Source organism: Triplophysa rosa, linkage group LG15 (assembly GCF_024868665.1).
Source record: "Triplophysa rosa linkage group LG15, Trosa_1v2, whole genome shotgun sequence".
In the NCBI taxonomy this organism is placed as follows: domain Eukaryota; kingdom Metazoa; phylum Chordata; class Actinopteri; order Cypriniformes; family Nemacheilidae; genus Triplophysa; species Triplophysa rosa.
Window position 1 is genome coordinate 4,792,396 of NC_079904.1, and position 16,696 is coordinate 4,809,091.

General features: G+C 38.1%; 1 protein-coding gene across 6 annotated transcripts; it reads left to right on the forward strand.

The window, feature by feature from the left end:
• Nucleotides 1–2,361: 2,361 nt before the first annotated feature.
• tpd52l1 (tpd52 like 1) lies at nt 2,362–16,454 on the forward strand. 6 transcript variants are annotated; one of them, XM_057353704.1, is made up of 9 exons: nt 2,362–2,524; nt 3,568–3,609; nt 4,052–4,075; nt 7,822–7,937; nt 9,451–9,599; nt 10,451–10,552; nt 12,098–12,130; nt 15,123–15,183; nt 15,365–16,454. In XM_057353704.1, exons 1-9 carry the CDS (start codon nt 2,506–2,508, stop codon nt 15,485–15,487), a joined length of 669 nt encoding a protein of 222 aa, XP_057209687.1. In that variant the 5' UTR covers nt 2,362–2,505; the 3' UTR covers nt 15,488–16,454. The 6 variants fall into 6 exon arrangements, with proteins under 6 accessions (XP_057209687.1, XP_057209686.1, XP_057209688.1 ...); XM_057353703.1 differs by lacking the exon at nt 12,098–12,130 and adding an exon at nt 14,719–14,757; XM_057353705.1 differs by lacking the exons at nt 4,052–4,075; nt 12,098–12,130 and adding an exon at nt 14,719–14,757 and having other exon boundaries at nt 2,364–2,524; nt 15,365–16,453.
• Nucleotides 16,455–16,696: the final 242 nt, after the last annotated feature.

Consider the following 16,696-nt stretch of genomic DNA (forward strand, 5'->3'; position numbering starts at 1 on the left):
AAAGAAAAATCACACGGGTTTAAAATGACAACAGGGTGCGTAAATGATGACAGAATTGTCATTTTGAAGGTGAACTATAGCTTTTGCTCTTTTACAAAATCTGTATAGGCCTATATGATTTATTTATTAACACAGGTCTGATAATAATATCCGTAATTCTGTTGGTCAACCGAGTTTAAATTTAGTTCGCTTTTCCAATTTGTCTCTAAGCAAAACCTTTACGTGAGTGAATTAATTCATGACCTGTTTTTCACAATGAAGTATGCTTACAGCGGCCACCGTTGAAATTTGCATGTGCAGTGAGATAATATGCAATGCAAGTCTGACCACACACGTTGGAGTAAAATTATTATCTTGTTGTATTGTAAACAGAGCTGTGATGTCCTCCATCTCATTTTGTGGTTTGGATGCTGCACTTCCAGCTGTCAGCTGATCCATAAGTTATTGGTTCTCCATCTGGTTATTAGGATCTGTGCTTCATGTGCAGGTCCGACATCAGTCAGCAGAGATTACAACCTGTGTGCCACGTCGGTTATGATTTCCTTCTTTGTCCCTCCCTGCTGGTAGTCTCTGATAATGCACATTCCACTTTGATCAATTTCCTGCCTGTCTAAGCACTTTGTTAGAGTGGTTTGCTGTTTCCTGTGGTCAGCTGACCTACAGACATCCTGTTGACACTATCAACCCTGCTGCTCCACCACTGTATGGGCTTTAATAACAGAGCAGGACAATGAAAATGATCATCAATCTCTGCCAGTATATCAAAGAAAAAACGGTCTCACTTTACAATTATTATTGCTGCTGTTTGTGGCTGTGTATGGATCAATATTTCTGTGACTATGGGACCTGGTTTTATATTATCCTTTTTAAATTCTAATTTTAAAGATTTTTTTAGGTTTAAAAACACTAATATTTTTAACGATTAAAATATTTTAAATAAGAAATGTATTTTTGTTATTCTTGTTTGTTTTTTTAAATCACATTTAGTTCAATTTTACTTTAAAGCGTGGGCAGAGTTTATTTATAAAACTGTCAGAACATTGAATAACGCATTAGAATTTTACTAATAGAGCAAAAAGTAAACTTTACTTTTTAATGCTGGTCTGCATATTTATCCATCTGGAGTGGATGCTGTTCTTATTGTACCAATGGTTGTGTTGAACAAGTCTGACATCTTGTGTTTGAAACTCAGGATAACAGGAATGGCCAAAACTAAGCATTTTAACTTGTAGATTAGTCTTCTATGTGTTTTAATTGCATTAATAGCATGATTTTTTAAATATATATTTTCATAACTATATTTTCACTTGAGTGGACATCTGAAGAGGTGGCAGTATATATGATGATGCCCTAGTGCAGTGGTTCTCAAACTTTTTTGTTGTAAGGCCCCCTTTGTGTATAGTGCATTGCTTTGCTGCCCCCCAAATAAAGACTTAGAATTTTAAACTTAGAATTTTAATTAAACCAAAAACATATTCAGTTATACAATTCAGGAACATCAATTCTTTTGGTTGGTGGTCTTATTTTTCATACAATTCATGATAAATTTCTATATTTCAAAAAATTCCACAAAATCTGTGGCTCCCGGAGCCATCTTGGGGCCCCCCAGGGGGCCGGGGCCCCCAGTTTGAGAACCACTGACCTAGTTTCTGTGTTTAATGGTTATGACATCAAAGCACATGCGTATGCAAGTAATGGCTTTTTAATGCCCACTGGTTGTGAACTCTAAGCGTGAAAGGGTTAATATTGTGTTTCACATCTATCTTCTTTATGCTCTCTTAAAATGCATTATGTTGTTTACAGACCTGTGATAGATCTGCTCACTGCGTTTTTAAAAAGTGTATGGGGTTTTATTTTGTCTAAAAAATCTATACATTTTAGCTCCTGTTATATTTAAAGCAGATGCATGGGTTAAACAAATAGTGCTTTCGTTAAAAACTGAACTTTTCTTTCACTCAATTTGTTTGTAGATCCTCTTCATTCCATCAATTCCATTTCAACGTCAGCACAGCCGGTTTCCCCGGTCCGTTTCACCAGAAGATGGCACTGTTGCTCCCTACCAAACTGTTTAACCAACAATAAACTGGTTTTGTTGCTATCTGGTTAACATGTATCTCATGAGATCATCACTTGAGTATGCATTGATTTGCTTACGTCTGTGCTGTCATTTGCTGTCACATCCTCCTCTACAACCAAAGAAAATCTAAATAGTCAGTTTGTGCAAATTTCGTGAGGTATTTGTTCAAAGCTTACTAATTAGTGGTTATGTTGAGTTATCGGTCTATTGATATTCATCTCCAAATGTTATTATCATCAAATGTGTAATTACCAACCCCTAAATTATAAACAATAATTAGAAGCTTTTCCATTGGGCAGTGGCTGAGGCTACGGCTGTGTGGGCGGAGTTTTGAGAGACGAGAGAAAGAGTGAATTACTAGACGTTATATTTCTCTGAACTGGTTTTCTGTGACTGTACTGGACCTGTATTTGCACAGTATTGCTATTATGGAGCCCAGACAACAGGGTGAGCTTCCTTTTCGATCACGTTGATGTCTTTTAGTATCACTGCTGAAGTGGAGATTGCTTTGAGTATTTTTATATCATTTTACTTTATTCTGTAATGCTCGAATAACTTTAGCAGATGTGAAATAAAGAGGGAATGCGATGAAAGTTACATGATTAGACAACAAGCGTTAACCTTTAACATCGTATAGGCTAGCCTAAAAGTAATTTGTGCATGCCTTGTTATTCTTGCTCATTGACGTTCATACGTGGTATATGTATTTAAGTCATGGTCATGTGATCATGGGTTGTTTGCCATGTAAACAAATAAGGATGAAAACTCTCGTTCAAGTTCCTTCGGGTGCGCTTATCGCAGAACCACGTGACCTCTCATTTGCATGCCCCACGTGACTGTTAGCTAAATAATTGAAGTCTTGTGACCAGATATTTTCAAGCGCAAGCACCAGCGAGTTAACTGAACAAGACTGTCTAGTACAGTGTAGTGTGATAATACGTGCAGACTTGTGTTGTTTGACAATATGCAACTAAAATTGTACATTTATAGAATCATGTGTACACAAACTGTTCATTACATGTTTTATATAGTATCTGAATATTTAAATGGTGTGTTTTTCACAAGTTGAGTTTGTAATGAGCTCTGTTAAAGGGACAGTTCACCCAAAAATGAAAATCACCCTCTATTCATTTCAAACCTGTATGACTTTCTTTCTTTTGCAGAACACAGAAGATATTTTGAAGAATGTTGGTAACTGGTCCCCTTGGTTTTGTGTCCATACAATAAAAGGCAATGGGGGCCAGTGCTGTTCGGTTACCAACTTCAAAATATTTTCTTTTGTGTTCTGCGGAAGTAAGAAAGTCAAACAGGTTTGAAATGTAAATGATGACAGGATTTTCATTTTTGGGTGAACTGTCACTTTAAGTATATTACATGTTTACTGAATCAACCAAGTTAAAAGTAAACGCAGCTCTGCAATTGCTGTGTGTTTTTGTGCACCTGATTATGCTTTACTATCTTGCGTCTGTTTTGCAAATTATACTTCACAGAGCTGTACTCTAGCGTACTCACTCCTGAAACAGCAGACTGGGGTAAGAGCTGCTTCTATGTGCACTGCAATGAGAGTGAATGTGACAAAGGAAACCTCTGTAGTCTCTTCAGGAGTAGTTCGCGGTAGTGGTTAACGGAAACAGACAGCCATGTCAGGACACATCAGCACCTTTAAAACTTGTTATGTACATCGGTGGTTACACTGCTAAACACTTGAACAATGACATGTCATTCCATTTATAATTTGCTTAAATGAGACAGTAAGGACATGAGTTCTATATGCATGTCTGTCTGTGTTTTGTTTTTGAATGATTTTGTATTCCTCGCTCGGTTGAGTTTTTACTGTTTGAATGCAGTCTTGTGTTTAGATGTTTGCACGTTGCTGTTTGCCTGGACATGGTATAAATCTGGTAGCCTGTATATGGTACATCTTATGAATCAGATTGTAAAATCTTCCTATTTCCATTATTTGCTAAACAACAGACGAAAGAGGAGCTCTGCATGCAGGTAGGTCTCAGAAAGTCGAAAAACAACCCGTTTCACACTTTTCACGGTTGATTTCTGAAATTTCCTTGCAGTCACTGAATACTGTCATGTGTCATGTGTCTGCGCATTTAAATCCAGTCTGATAATCGCTAAGGAGAAATCCCTCGGATTACATCAGCGAGGCCAGAAATTACGTAAAACTGCATTGAAACCATGACTTTAAAGGTCCGGTTAAGACTTCATTCCTCTGAATAGATGCAGTATACACAGATTCATCAAATATAATACACACATTAAACTCGCATTTGCTCCAAATGACTGGTTAGCTATGCCCTATAATTTGTCTGAGTGAGATTAAAAATAGTTGTTTTGTTCATCTGAGTCATTCTCTGAGGTTGAAGTGATTTTTTGTGTAGTATGTTGTGTTGTGAAGAAGTGAAATGAGGACATTGAGTGAACAGGACAGAAGAGTAGTGCGTAGTGCAGTGAGCATGAGGAAGCTGAACTGTCGGGTCACTTACTCAAATGACAAACTGATCATTGCGCCGTGACTCTTAATCGCTTGTCCAGACAGCAGAACACGATGAAGATAAATTCCCATTGGCATATTTGTGACGGTCACGGAAGTAAAACTCTAACCCAAAAGATTTTGTCTGTGATTAGGTCTCATTTCTTGTGTTTTTCTGTCATCCTGACATCTGATGAAAACAGACAAGGTTGAGTAGGGGAACAACCTACATTACAACCAGGTCATGGCAGGTTTAGGTTGTGAGTTTGATTAAAGTCTTCATAACATGGTTAACAAGCTGACCAAGATGCTCCAATTAATTGTTCACATAAACAAGCTCGGACCAGCTTAAGACCAGCAAGAAACCATGACAAAACAAGCTACTAATTGGATTTTCACGATTAACATTGGTTACATTTTGGTTTCGGACCTTAAAAGTGGTGCAGGCTGTACAAATTCAATTTTGTATGTTCTTGCAATACCTTAAACAAAGATGTAACGATTGGATTGAAATATATTTTTACTTATTTAAGATGAAGACAGTTCTCTGTACCTCATCTTTTTGAAACACAAATTTAGAGAATCAGATTGAAGGGATAATTGGGAGGCTGGTGCAAGGCATCAGGAGTTGCTAGGCAACCTAACAATGAGACTGTGGAACTACTGTACCTGATAATTACTATTATACAGTGACGTATTTTTCTGAGCTATATGGTCAAAGATCTGCCCCGCAGGTATGATTAACATAGGGTAAAGTAAAACAATGTTTCACTGTTAAAAACAGTGACGGCAGTTTACAGACTGGAAACATTATACATATAAATATACTGTAGAAATATATAGAAACAACTGTTTTTTCAATAAATCTGTACGTATGTTTTGAAAGTAAATCCTTTTTATTGCAAGTAAGTTACAGTATGTCCTTCTTTTCTGAAATTCTTAAAATGACATCATAGATATTAATGATTTCAGACCAGCACCTTAACAGTTTATATTTTAATAGCACGATGTTTCTTTAATTCCTCTTTCCAGCATTTAACTTCCTGTACATCATGTACAAGTCTGATTTCACTGGATTGATCACTTTTAGTAAACAATGAATTTTTAGCTTTAAACAGGTGGATGTGATATTTACTGTAAGTCGGAGATCTTATGAGCACTTTTCTCTGCTCTGCCGTCTGATTGGATTAGACAGTGAGAGTGTATCACAAGTATCATGCCACAGCACTCTAATCAGGTTGTGATATAATGACTGACCAGCTCTCCAAAATGTGACTCTCGTTTCCCTTTGGACAAAAACAACCTTAACATCTACAGTACTCGGATTACTGGAGCCATATCAAGGGCATTAGTGCTTGAAGTCGCTGAATTCCTGGCCTTAAACTTTCATTTTCTAGTTGATGTGAGATTTGGTATTTGGTGTGCAGGGGAAACTGGAATTTTAAGGAACTAGCTTTTAGGTTTCAGTAACGGGCATGAAATCAAACCATATTTTTAATTTCACTTTGCCCAACTTTTGCATGAAACCTTTGAAAACCGCGCCTGTACCTGTCTGTAAGAAATTATAAGTGGCGCTTCACACTGAAATTCATCTAATATAGTTTATAAAGGGATGCGCGTTTGTCAAAAATGTGCATTATACATCATTTACAACACATTTTGTCTTCCTAAATCTGTATCTTACTTTATACAATGAAAGTGAATGGTAACCACGGCTGTACCTGGTCCACATTTATTATATGTTTGAAATCTGCCTAAACAGTCTAATAAATATTTTTTGCAAAAAAGGAACACATGAGAGTTTGGATGAGAGTGAATAAATGACAGAATTATTTTTAGGGAACTGTCCCTTTAAGGCAACATTGGGGTGATTTTATTGTAAAGCACTTTAGTGACACGGTTACAGAGGCCAGACAGCAGCTTGTAGGCACACTATCCCTAAGACATGCATGAAAAGACTGTGATCTTCTGTTTAAACAACAGACTTCATATTGAGTTCATTTGTAAATCAAATGATCTTATTCTGGGAATTAGAATACTATACCTGTGATCAAACTGGGTATTTTGCAAGGTTTCATTGCAAATGTCAAGATGTCACATTGCATAAAAACACCTTCATTTAGGAGTTATCATACTGAAGAGACCGATTCTGTATAAAGTACTTAAAAAAACAGTTCACCCCAAAATGAAAATTCTGCTGTCATTTACTCGCCCTCAACTTGTTCCAAATCTGTATACATTTCTTTGTTCTGATGAACACTAGGGCTGTCACGATTATGAAATTTGGCTGACGATTAATTGTCTAATAAATCATCGCGATTATGACGATTATTTGTCTGTTTAGAGCTTTGACTTTTAATTCTCATACATTTTTTATTCAGCTTTGAAACGACCATATTGTTCTGAATATAAAGACTATGTTCTTTTTCATGGAAATACATAGGAAAAAATTGGGTCATCATACTTAAGGTTTAGGCTTTTACCTGTCAATAATACAACCGCCTAATACTTGTAAGTTAAGTAAATTGATCAGGAGTGAATTGAAGCCACCATTAAAATACTATCAGTCATAGAAAAGCTTCTAATCTGTTTTTTCTCACTTGCAAGACTACAATAAAAGTTTACTTCTATGTTAATGAGATTTTGGTAGACTGGTTTTCACACTGAAATAATATTAAGTTGTACTGCAGGTTATTTTTATGGTATATGCTTTAGTTTTTTTTTAAAGTGATTGTGTTGTGGTGGTACATTTTACAAGTATTACCATGCTTTAGTTACAATATATACAATAAAATATGCAATATGCAGATGCACTACAGCTCCCCCTAGTGTCTTCTATAGAGATGTGCAGTAATTGCGATGATCTGAAACCACCGCGATGAGGTCAAACAATCGCGATGAGACGATTATTTAATAATCGATATTTGGAAGAATGCTTATAACCAGACATATTTTGCCCCCCATTGACTACCATTAGTAGGAAAAATTGCTTTATAAATTTCTGTGTTCTGTTGAACACAAAACTCAAACAGTTCTGGGGCACTTTTGCCTACCATTGCTATTTTTCCTACTATGGTAGTCAATGGTGGCCAATATGTTTTTTTTAAGACTTTTGTCATGCTTGTTGGATTAAGCCTGACAAAGTTATTTCTGTCAAATCAAATCTGTAAAAGAATGTGCGCTTTAGAACTGTGCATGTGATTGTGACGTGTTTACACAATAACTTTCATTGTTCATCTAGTTTTGTTCTTCGTTCCAGGTTTGTTGGATAAAGAAGCTCTAAAGGAAGTGGACGAGGACATGGTGTCAGAAGTGGATCTCAACAACATGATCACAGATGAGGAGCGAGAAGAAATGCTGAATGAACTGACTAAGGTATTTCCCTGCTGTGTTATGTTGAGTGACTCTACACCAGGAAATGTGCTGCAGACACAGCAATGGCTGGTTCAAAAACAATCAGTCTGTGATCGCAAAGGCCATCCTCAAGCATGCTATGCAAATCCTGACTGTGTTTTCTTTCTGTGCTGTTGTTTGAGAGAATTTTTGTATGATCTAACACTTAACATTATTTTTGTTTGGTGTAACTTCATGAACTCGGGTTGATTTAGACATATTTAAAGAAACATTTCTCAGCTCTTTTTTACAATAATCGTTTGTAATGAGCTATGTTAAAGGGACAGTTCACCCAATAATGAAAATTCTGTCATGAATTACTCACCCTCAATTAGGTCCAAACCTGTATACATTTTGGCTGAACACAAAGAGAGATACAGTATTTAGAAGAATGTCAGCAACTGAGATTTTTGGGGCATTATTGACTACCATAGGTGAGAGAATAATTGTATCATTTTTTGTTCTGTTGAACACCAAAGAAAATAATTTGAAGAATTTAGGAAAACAAACAGTTCATTTGACAACCATTTGGTAGTCAATGGTGCCCCAGAAATTATTAAATATCTTTCTTTGTGTTCAACAGAACAAAGAAATGTATACAGGTTTTGAACAGCTTGAGGTCTAATAATTCATGACTTTCATTTTTGGGTGAACTATCCCTTTAAGCTTACAGAAAATGTTTTCTGGACTTTATTGTTATAGATGCAATAAAGATTTAAATAAATTATGCTTAGAAAATAATGAGTTAATAGTGATTAGATGACATCTGTAACAATGACTAGGAAAATAGTATATTTCATTATGTTTTTTGTTGTTGTTCTTTTTGGATGCATTATTAAGATTCCACCACATGCAGTACTTTTTAGGTCAAAAAGACGTCTTTTTGTAGTTAGCATTATTTACTGTGCTTTTGAAACAAACGTGGTCTGTATCACTGTATTGTTTGAAAGTCACGTGACCAAAGCTTGTACGATGTCTTCTTTTTCCTTGGGCTACTTCTTTCCTTCTGCTGTCCTTTCTAATCTTTACGGTCCACTGGACCATGTGAGGCCAACATTACCTGTCTTGCGTGTGTGTGTGTGTGTTCATGTTTGTATATCCCGGTGGGGACCTAAACCTGAATGCACACCAACTCAGTGGGGACTTGTGTCACTGTGGGGACCAAAACTGAGGTCCCCATGGGCAAAAAAGCTTATAAATTGTACAGAACAATATTTTTTTTAAATATAAAAATGCAAAAAGTTTTCTATGATCTTTAGGTTTAGGGGTTGGGTTAGGGGTAGGGAATATGATATACAGTTTGTACAGTATAAAAACCATTGCGTCTATGGAATGTCCCCATAAAACATGGAAACCCAACATGTGTGTGTTGTGTGTGTGTCTGCACAATTTGATATTCAGACGTCATTTTTAATGGCTGCATTGTTGTTGTACACAAATTTCTAGGACATCATGAGAGCTTCTCAACCCCTGTCTTTATATTCCCTTTTGCCAGTTAGAGGAAGAAATAGCTACTTTGAAACAAGTCCTTGACTCCAAAGAAAAGCGCCACTTGGATTTAAAAGAGAAATTGGGAATCACGCCTCTGGGTGAACTACGACACAATTTTAGCAAGAACTGGAATGACATGCAGTCCAGCACAGCGTAAGTCATCTTTGCTAAACCCTGTGATAGTGCTGTAGGATGTTGTGTGTTTGGTTATAATATAACTATTTAATTTATTTTATTTTATATTAATATTTGATTGTATATTAATTGTATTAAATTACATTAAAACTACTCAACAGGCATTGATTCTTTGCGGAGGTCTTGCGGAGCGACTTTCTGTTTATATTACCTTGTTCCTCTGGTTATTCAGTTACTAGACAGTGACATGGTAACTAGCGTCTCAAATGAATAGCGCTTCTCGTGTCGCGGTTGCCCTGGCGAGGAGCTGGGGCAGACTGGGACAAACCGATCAGATGGCGTCTACTGACTGATATGTGATTTCTGTATCAGACCCAGTGTCTTCACACAAACACACACGCATTGTCATCAAGTTAACAAATTCAGAGACTATGGGCGATATATGGGCAGCTCAGTCTCTGAATGTAATGTTATACGAAGTATAATGTAAATGTGCTTTTGAATACTCATGTGCTTTTGTTGCATAGCTCGACTTCTGTCAGAATTTTAGATTTCAGAAATGATTTGTATCAATAGTTATCTGGCTAGTGTTCCTTTTGTAGATTGTGTCATTGTATTCTCCAGATTAAAGTGTGCACTTCCCGTTTTCTGTGAAATCATAAAAAGAGTGAAGTGCAATTCTTCCTGCAACAAATTATAAAAGTGAATTTACTCTTATGGAACGTGTTTTGCTTGTATACTACATATATAACAAACTCATATCTCATATCGGACATGAAATTGTACTGCACAGGAATGACACATACAGTATATCATTGCTGTTACATAACAGCTGTGATTAATTTTGTTTGTTCTTGTTGTTCTGACAGATACAAAAAGACCTCTGAGACTCTGTCCACAGCAGGACAGAAAACCTCAGTGGCCTTCAGTAACCTGGGCACTGCCATCAGCAGGAAGTTTGGGGACATGAGGTATGATGTCACTTCCTCCCTTGTACCATCGTTTGCTGTTTGTCTCTCCGTTTTGGAACATCATCATTTACAGACACATTATGTGCAATCTATGTATGTTGCTGTAAAGTGAAATGCAAGTGGTCCTGGAAGGGTTGTACTGATGTACTCTATGTACAGATGGTCATTTTGAGCTGGTGTGTTTGTGTTACATAAGCATCAGATTAAGCATCTTTTAAAAGGACCAGATTGGTGGCTGGTCCAGCTGGCATTGTGTTAGCATAAAGCATTTACAGTACCATCTCTTCTTTAATGGCTCATGGGTGTTTGTGGCACTCTGTGACAATAGATGCTTTGAGTTTAGATGAACAGGAAGAGGGAAGTGTCATTAATGGCAACAGGGTGATAAAAAATTCACCGTATATCATCATAACCATAAGATTAATGTTCACAGATAGCAGGCAAGGGATGTAACGATTCGTTCAGCTCGCGATGCGATTCACGATACTGATCTCATGATATGGTTTATTCAAGATTTATTTTTGAAAAATGAGTTGAGACAAATTAGAAATGAACAACTTCCCTTTTATTATTTCTCAAATGCTGCACATTTCTTTGTAAATTTAAAATACCTTTTATGTCAAATAACAAACCTAAACCGCAATTTTAAAACAAATTCCAAATCAAATAAAAAAAGAATAATACAAAAGTCTTTGTCTGTGCTTTTCCTTTTTTACATTGAAAAGGATACTTCACCCAAAAATGAAAAGTCTGTCATCATTTACTCACCCTCGAGTTGTTCCAAATCTGTATACATTTCTTTGTTCTGATGAACACAGAGAAAGATATTTGGAAGAATGCTTGTAACAGTTCTTGGCCACCATTGACTACCATAGTAGGAAAAAATACAAGTCAAAAGTGCCCCAGAACTGTTGTCCTTCGTTCTTCAAAATGTCTTCTTTTGTGTGCAACAGAACAAAAAAAAATGATAGAGGGATTTTTCCTACTATGGGAGTCAATGGGGGGCAAGATTTGTTTGGTTATAAGCATTCTTCCAAATATCTTTCTGTGTTCATCAGAATCAGTACATTTATACAGATTTGGAACAACTCGAAGGTGAGTAAATGATGACAGAATTTTCATTTTTGGGTGAAGTATCCCTTTAAGAAATTTAAGCATATCCAAGTTTTCCGAGTTTGCAGTAAACACAGCGGCCCCTGCTGTTCAAAACATGTATTGCGATTAATTTTACATCAACCGACATGAATGGACACATACCTGTAGTATAATCGATTTTCAACCGGCTCACGTGAATCGTTACATCCCGTTACTATGGTTTACTATACAGTATACACTATATTCTGTGATACGGTATTTTTTTAAATATTTTCATATGTTATTATTTTATTTATCTATGATTTGATCTATGATTTGATTATCATTATCTCTCTAACTGCATGATGCCCAGTTCTCATAACTTAAACATAAAAAATAGTGTCGTTTTTACCATTATGTGTATTCAACATTCATGTAGATTCAACACCTCATTCCCTCATTTCACTTCAGCATGTTTGGCCTTCAGATATTGTATCCTAGGAGGTATGTTTATGTGGAATTATGTGTGCATGTGGGTGTGTGCATGTGGGTGTGAATTTTTCTCTCTCTGATTTGCGGTGAAGATCTGAAGCAAGTGTAGTCCTGCATGCTTGTTTGATCTTGACTGTAAATAAATTGAACTGATGTGACAAGTGATGCTTTCTGTCTCCCAGGAGTCTACTGTTATTAGATATAAAATATAATGAGTGCACATTTTGATATTTAATTGATGGCTTAGCTTCTCCACTTTGCTTATGTATAAGCAAAACTGCAATATTATGAATGAAGTTATTTGTTTTGTTCTTTTCCCATCTCCTAATGCACAACAAAGGTCATTGTAACAACGGTTCAAATAGAAAGGAAGGAGGCGGGAACCGGCAAACATCTAAACATATTTAATCAAAATAAATAAACAATAAACAGCATTAAAACAGGCCGGCAGCCCCTCACGGACGACTGCCGGCCACACAAACATAAACAAAACTTAACAACTTCCGGGCCCGGTCCTCTCTCCTCCAGTCCCGTCGCTCGTCCTCTTATGCTCCCTAGCTCCCCGTGAGGCATGCGGGACCGGTGCGCGTACAGCTGATACTCATTATCACTCACGCCACCGGCCCCGCCTTCCTGCCCCACGGCTCTCGTCCCGCCTTCCTCGCTACATACCCCCATCGCCCCTCACAGGCCGGGGGGTACCACCGCGCCTGTGCTTACTCCCCCCGGGGGGCCTCCCTTGAGAGCCCCAGCGCCTGGGGGTATGTACCGACGAGACGAGAGAACGGAGCCGGGAGCACCCCGAGCGACAGGGACGAGAGAGGGGAGAGAGGAAAAAAAAAAAAAAATAGTCCGGTTCCCCGACACGCCGTCGCTCGGTCCTCAGCCAGCCGAGAGGCTCTTCCTCGCGGTGCTATGCTGTGGTGCTGGACGTTCGGTGGACCGCCCGATCCTCCTCCGCCTCCTGGCGGCCGGCGATGGCTCCTGGCTGAGGGCAGCCGGCATTCCCGCGCTCCCTCCATGGCCGCCATCCCACCTCGTCCCAGGAGCACGGCCTCGGGCTCTCAGTCCCCACCGAATCCCATCGTTCCAGCACCACGATCTCGGGCAGCCGCTGGCGGACGTCCTCGTCCGCGCTGCCCTAACTCCTCAGCACCGCGAGGCCTCTCGGCGGCGAGGGCTCTTCGACAGCATGTCCCTCCTTCCTCCCGGGTTTCGGCACCAATGTAACACGGTTCAAATAGAAAGGAAGGAGGCGGGAACCGGCAAACATCTAAACATATTTAATCAAAATAAATAAACAATAAACAACATTAAAACAGGCCGGCAGCCCCTCACGGACGACTGCCGGCCACACAAACATAAACAAAACTTAACAACTTCCGGGCCCGGTCCTCTCTCCTCGGCAGTCCCGTCGCTCGTCCTCTTATGCTCCCTAGCTCCCCGTGAGGCATGCGGGACCGGTGCGCGTACAGCTGACACTCTATCACTCACGCCACCGGCCCCGCCTTCCTGCCCCACGGCTCTCGTCCCGCCTTCCTCGCTACAGTCATATTCTATTGGGTAAGATTTTGTTCATAAATACAGACAGAGATCAGATATAGCTGCTTTTTTTAGCATGTGCTTGATACATGAGAACTGTGACGATGCTGAAACTAAATCTGACTCAAAGACAGAATTTAGAACACAGTGTTTTCATAAATAATCGATACGAGTGCCACTGCCAAAGGGGTTTTTAGGTATCTGAGCAGTTAGTATGAATATTGAAAAAAAATGTAATCAATGTAAATTTTGTTAAACATTAACTGTTTTCGTCATGTCTAATAGAACAAATAGCTCTCTTAAATATGATTTTATGATATTTTGTATACGCTTAAAGGTCACATTTATATATGATTCAGAATTTTAATGTAACTCTGTAGCTAAAGTGGTAAAACATTGTATTAGCAGTAAACACACAGTTATTTAATGAATGCCTTGAATGCACTGTAAGTTGCTTTGAATAAAAACATCTGTCAAATGCATACTGTAAATATAAAGCTGCTATGCTGTGGTAGTTATAATGGAAACATATATAAAAAATATATTTTTTAACTTTACTTTTATCCACACTGCACCCTTATACCTGCCTCCAGGATTCATTCCAATGTTACTGACTAGTTGCAGAATGCAGTGTCGCTATTTATTGTTAACTATTTATGTGCTGACACAGACAGGGCATGTAAAGTTGTGTTGAGCTATCATTTATGTATAAAACAGTAGAACCCCTCCCTTCATATGCTTGAAGAAGACTGTTATGCCATGTGCTTTATTTCCTATACTTAGATCAGTGAGAACTAGAATACTAGAAAATAGGAAGCGCGAATTCCTCTGCACCGTAAAATTTTAAGATAACCAGTTGGTGTACGCTTGTTCTGTTTTCATGCCGCTATATGCAACTCTATCTCTGACTATACAGTAGCTACAGGTCTGTTGTGTCTATAGGTTAGATATGTGTAGATGAAGTGACTATTAATGCTGACTGAAATGTCTATTTACCCTCTTATTTGTCCATGATAATAATTGAACCTCTCTTGCTTGGACATGCTTTCATTGGACAGCTATTCTATACGCCATTCAATGAGCATGCCTACAATGAGGTAAATGTGTTGAACTATTGAGAGCATTGAACTGCTTGCTTTGCATGTATGTTTTATGGCATTTGATCGTTTTAAAAACATTTAAGACTAGAATGGCAATAGGAATGTCCTATACCGTGTAAACAGCACAAATGTATGTAATGCTCATAAATATATAATGGTGTGTATGGTGCTTGATGTGTTATATTTGAAAACAGTTTTGTTTTTGCATAAGAAAACTGTGAATAAGGGCAGTTGCATGTACCAACATTTTCATAACACAATCAAATATCCCAGTAAGGAGATCAGGGTTCCAACTGAATGCAGTAGATCCAAAGTAAATGGGTCTATACCATTAAAAAACTGAATCTGTCCTAATTTTACAGGAACTCTCCAAGTTTCAAGTCCTTCGAGGAGAAAGTTGAAACCACAGTTTCAAACATCAAGGTAAGCCTGACCTTACTAGTGGTCAGTTTTGACCAGTTGCTTGGTTTGGCCTTTCTTTGAACAATTCTGTAAATAATTTACCAGTTTATCATTGGGAACTTTTCCACCTCACTGTACTTATTGTCAACAGTAGCGGATGTCATGAATGTTCACAACACTGTACTGTTTGTGTCCCGAGCAGTCAAAGGTTGGAGGAACAGGGGGGGCGGGCAGTTTTGAGGAGGTACTATCATCAGCAGCCCACGCCAGCGCCCAGAACACTCCTACAAACAATGTAACAGAGAGCAGTGAGAACACATGCTAAAAGTGTTAACAGTCCACATGGTAACAGGTGGAACTCTCATGCCCCCTATTGGACACCAATGTGCAAGATGGGGAAATACAATTTTTTACCTTTCAGACAGTATACATGCATATTCGTCCGAATATTTCCTTGTTTTTTTACAGAAGGAAAACCAATAGATCTTATTTAACTCTTACTGAATATATGTGTTTATTTTTTCATAAAAATTCCCTTTTATGAAGCTATTATGAATGCCCTGTATTACTCTTATCATTGCTTTTAAACTTACTTAACATACACTGTTACATTTACAGGGCCAAAATAATGGCTGCACGTTCAATCCTAAGAGAACAGAGAATATTTAATAAACCTGATGTCAGTTCTTCCATTTGCATAAAATACATGTCATGTGTTCTATTTGCAGTGTATCCCCCATGCTGATAATACCGAATTGTTATGTTTTACTGTTACCTTAAATGTAGGCCTATATATGTCCTAAACTGTATTGGCAACAAGTCACTGATCAAAAATGTTTCAGGGGCAACAACATAAACAAACGTTATTTGGCCCAAACTTAACTTCCGCAAAGAATCAATAACTGTCGAGTAGTTTTAATTTAATAAACACAATTAACATACAATAAAGTATTTATATGAATTAATATTATAAATAAATTATAAAATAAATGGTAATATTACAACCGAACACAGACCGGAAGTTAACTTCGGGCCAGTGAGTGCGTCCGATAAATTCGCCTCATTACCTTGTTTTTACTTTCCTATGATGTGTAAGGAAATGCAGATGCAGCAGTGGTGAGCTGTTGTTTGCATCATTTCGTCAATAAACGTTTTTCACAATGTCTCTGAACTGAACTATTTTATTTTTAGAAATGTTTATGTTTATGTTGGCCTTTCTTTCTTGAGGGGAAAAATGGTGTTTCAAACAACTTGGCGGCGCTCCGTCGTCTTAACAAAGGTCTTCTGAAGCGAATCGATGCGTTTGTTTAAGAGAAATATCCATATTGACAACGCTATTAACGATATTGTCAAACATCCGCTGCAGGCGAACGAGAAGCTTGTTTTTCCGGCAAATGACGCAGACGTGTCGTAAGTTCCTGTGACGAACGCAGCATTTTTCGTTTTCAGCCAATAGAAACACCGCCTCCTCAGGGCGGGAGCTTTTGTCACCATCATTTAGCTGAAAAACAAGCCTCTCGTTCGCCTGCAGCGG

Bases quoted from the DNA above. Each gene is read 5' to 3' on its own strand.
- tpd52l1 (XM_057353703.1), top strand. The intron at 7,938-9,450 runs GTATTTCCCTGC...CCCTTTTGCCAG, and splicing joins TGCTGAATGAACTGACTAAG to TTAGAGGAAGAAATAGCTAC. The intron at 9,600-10,450 runs GTAAGTCATCTT...TTGTTCTGACAG, and splicing joins GACATGCAGTCCAGCACAGC to ATACAAAAAGACCTCTGAGA.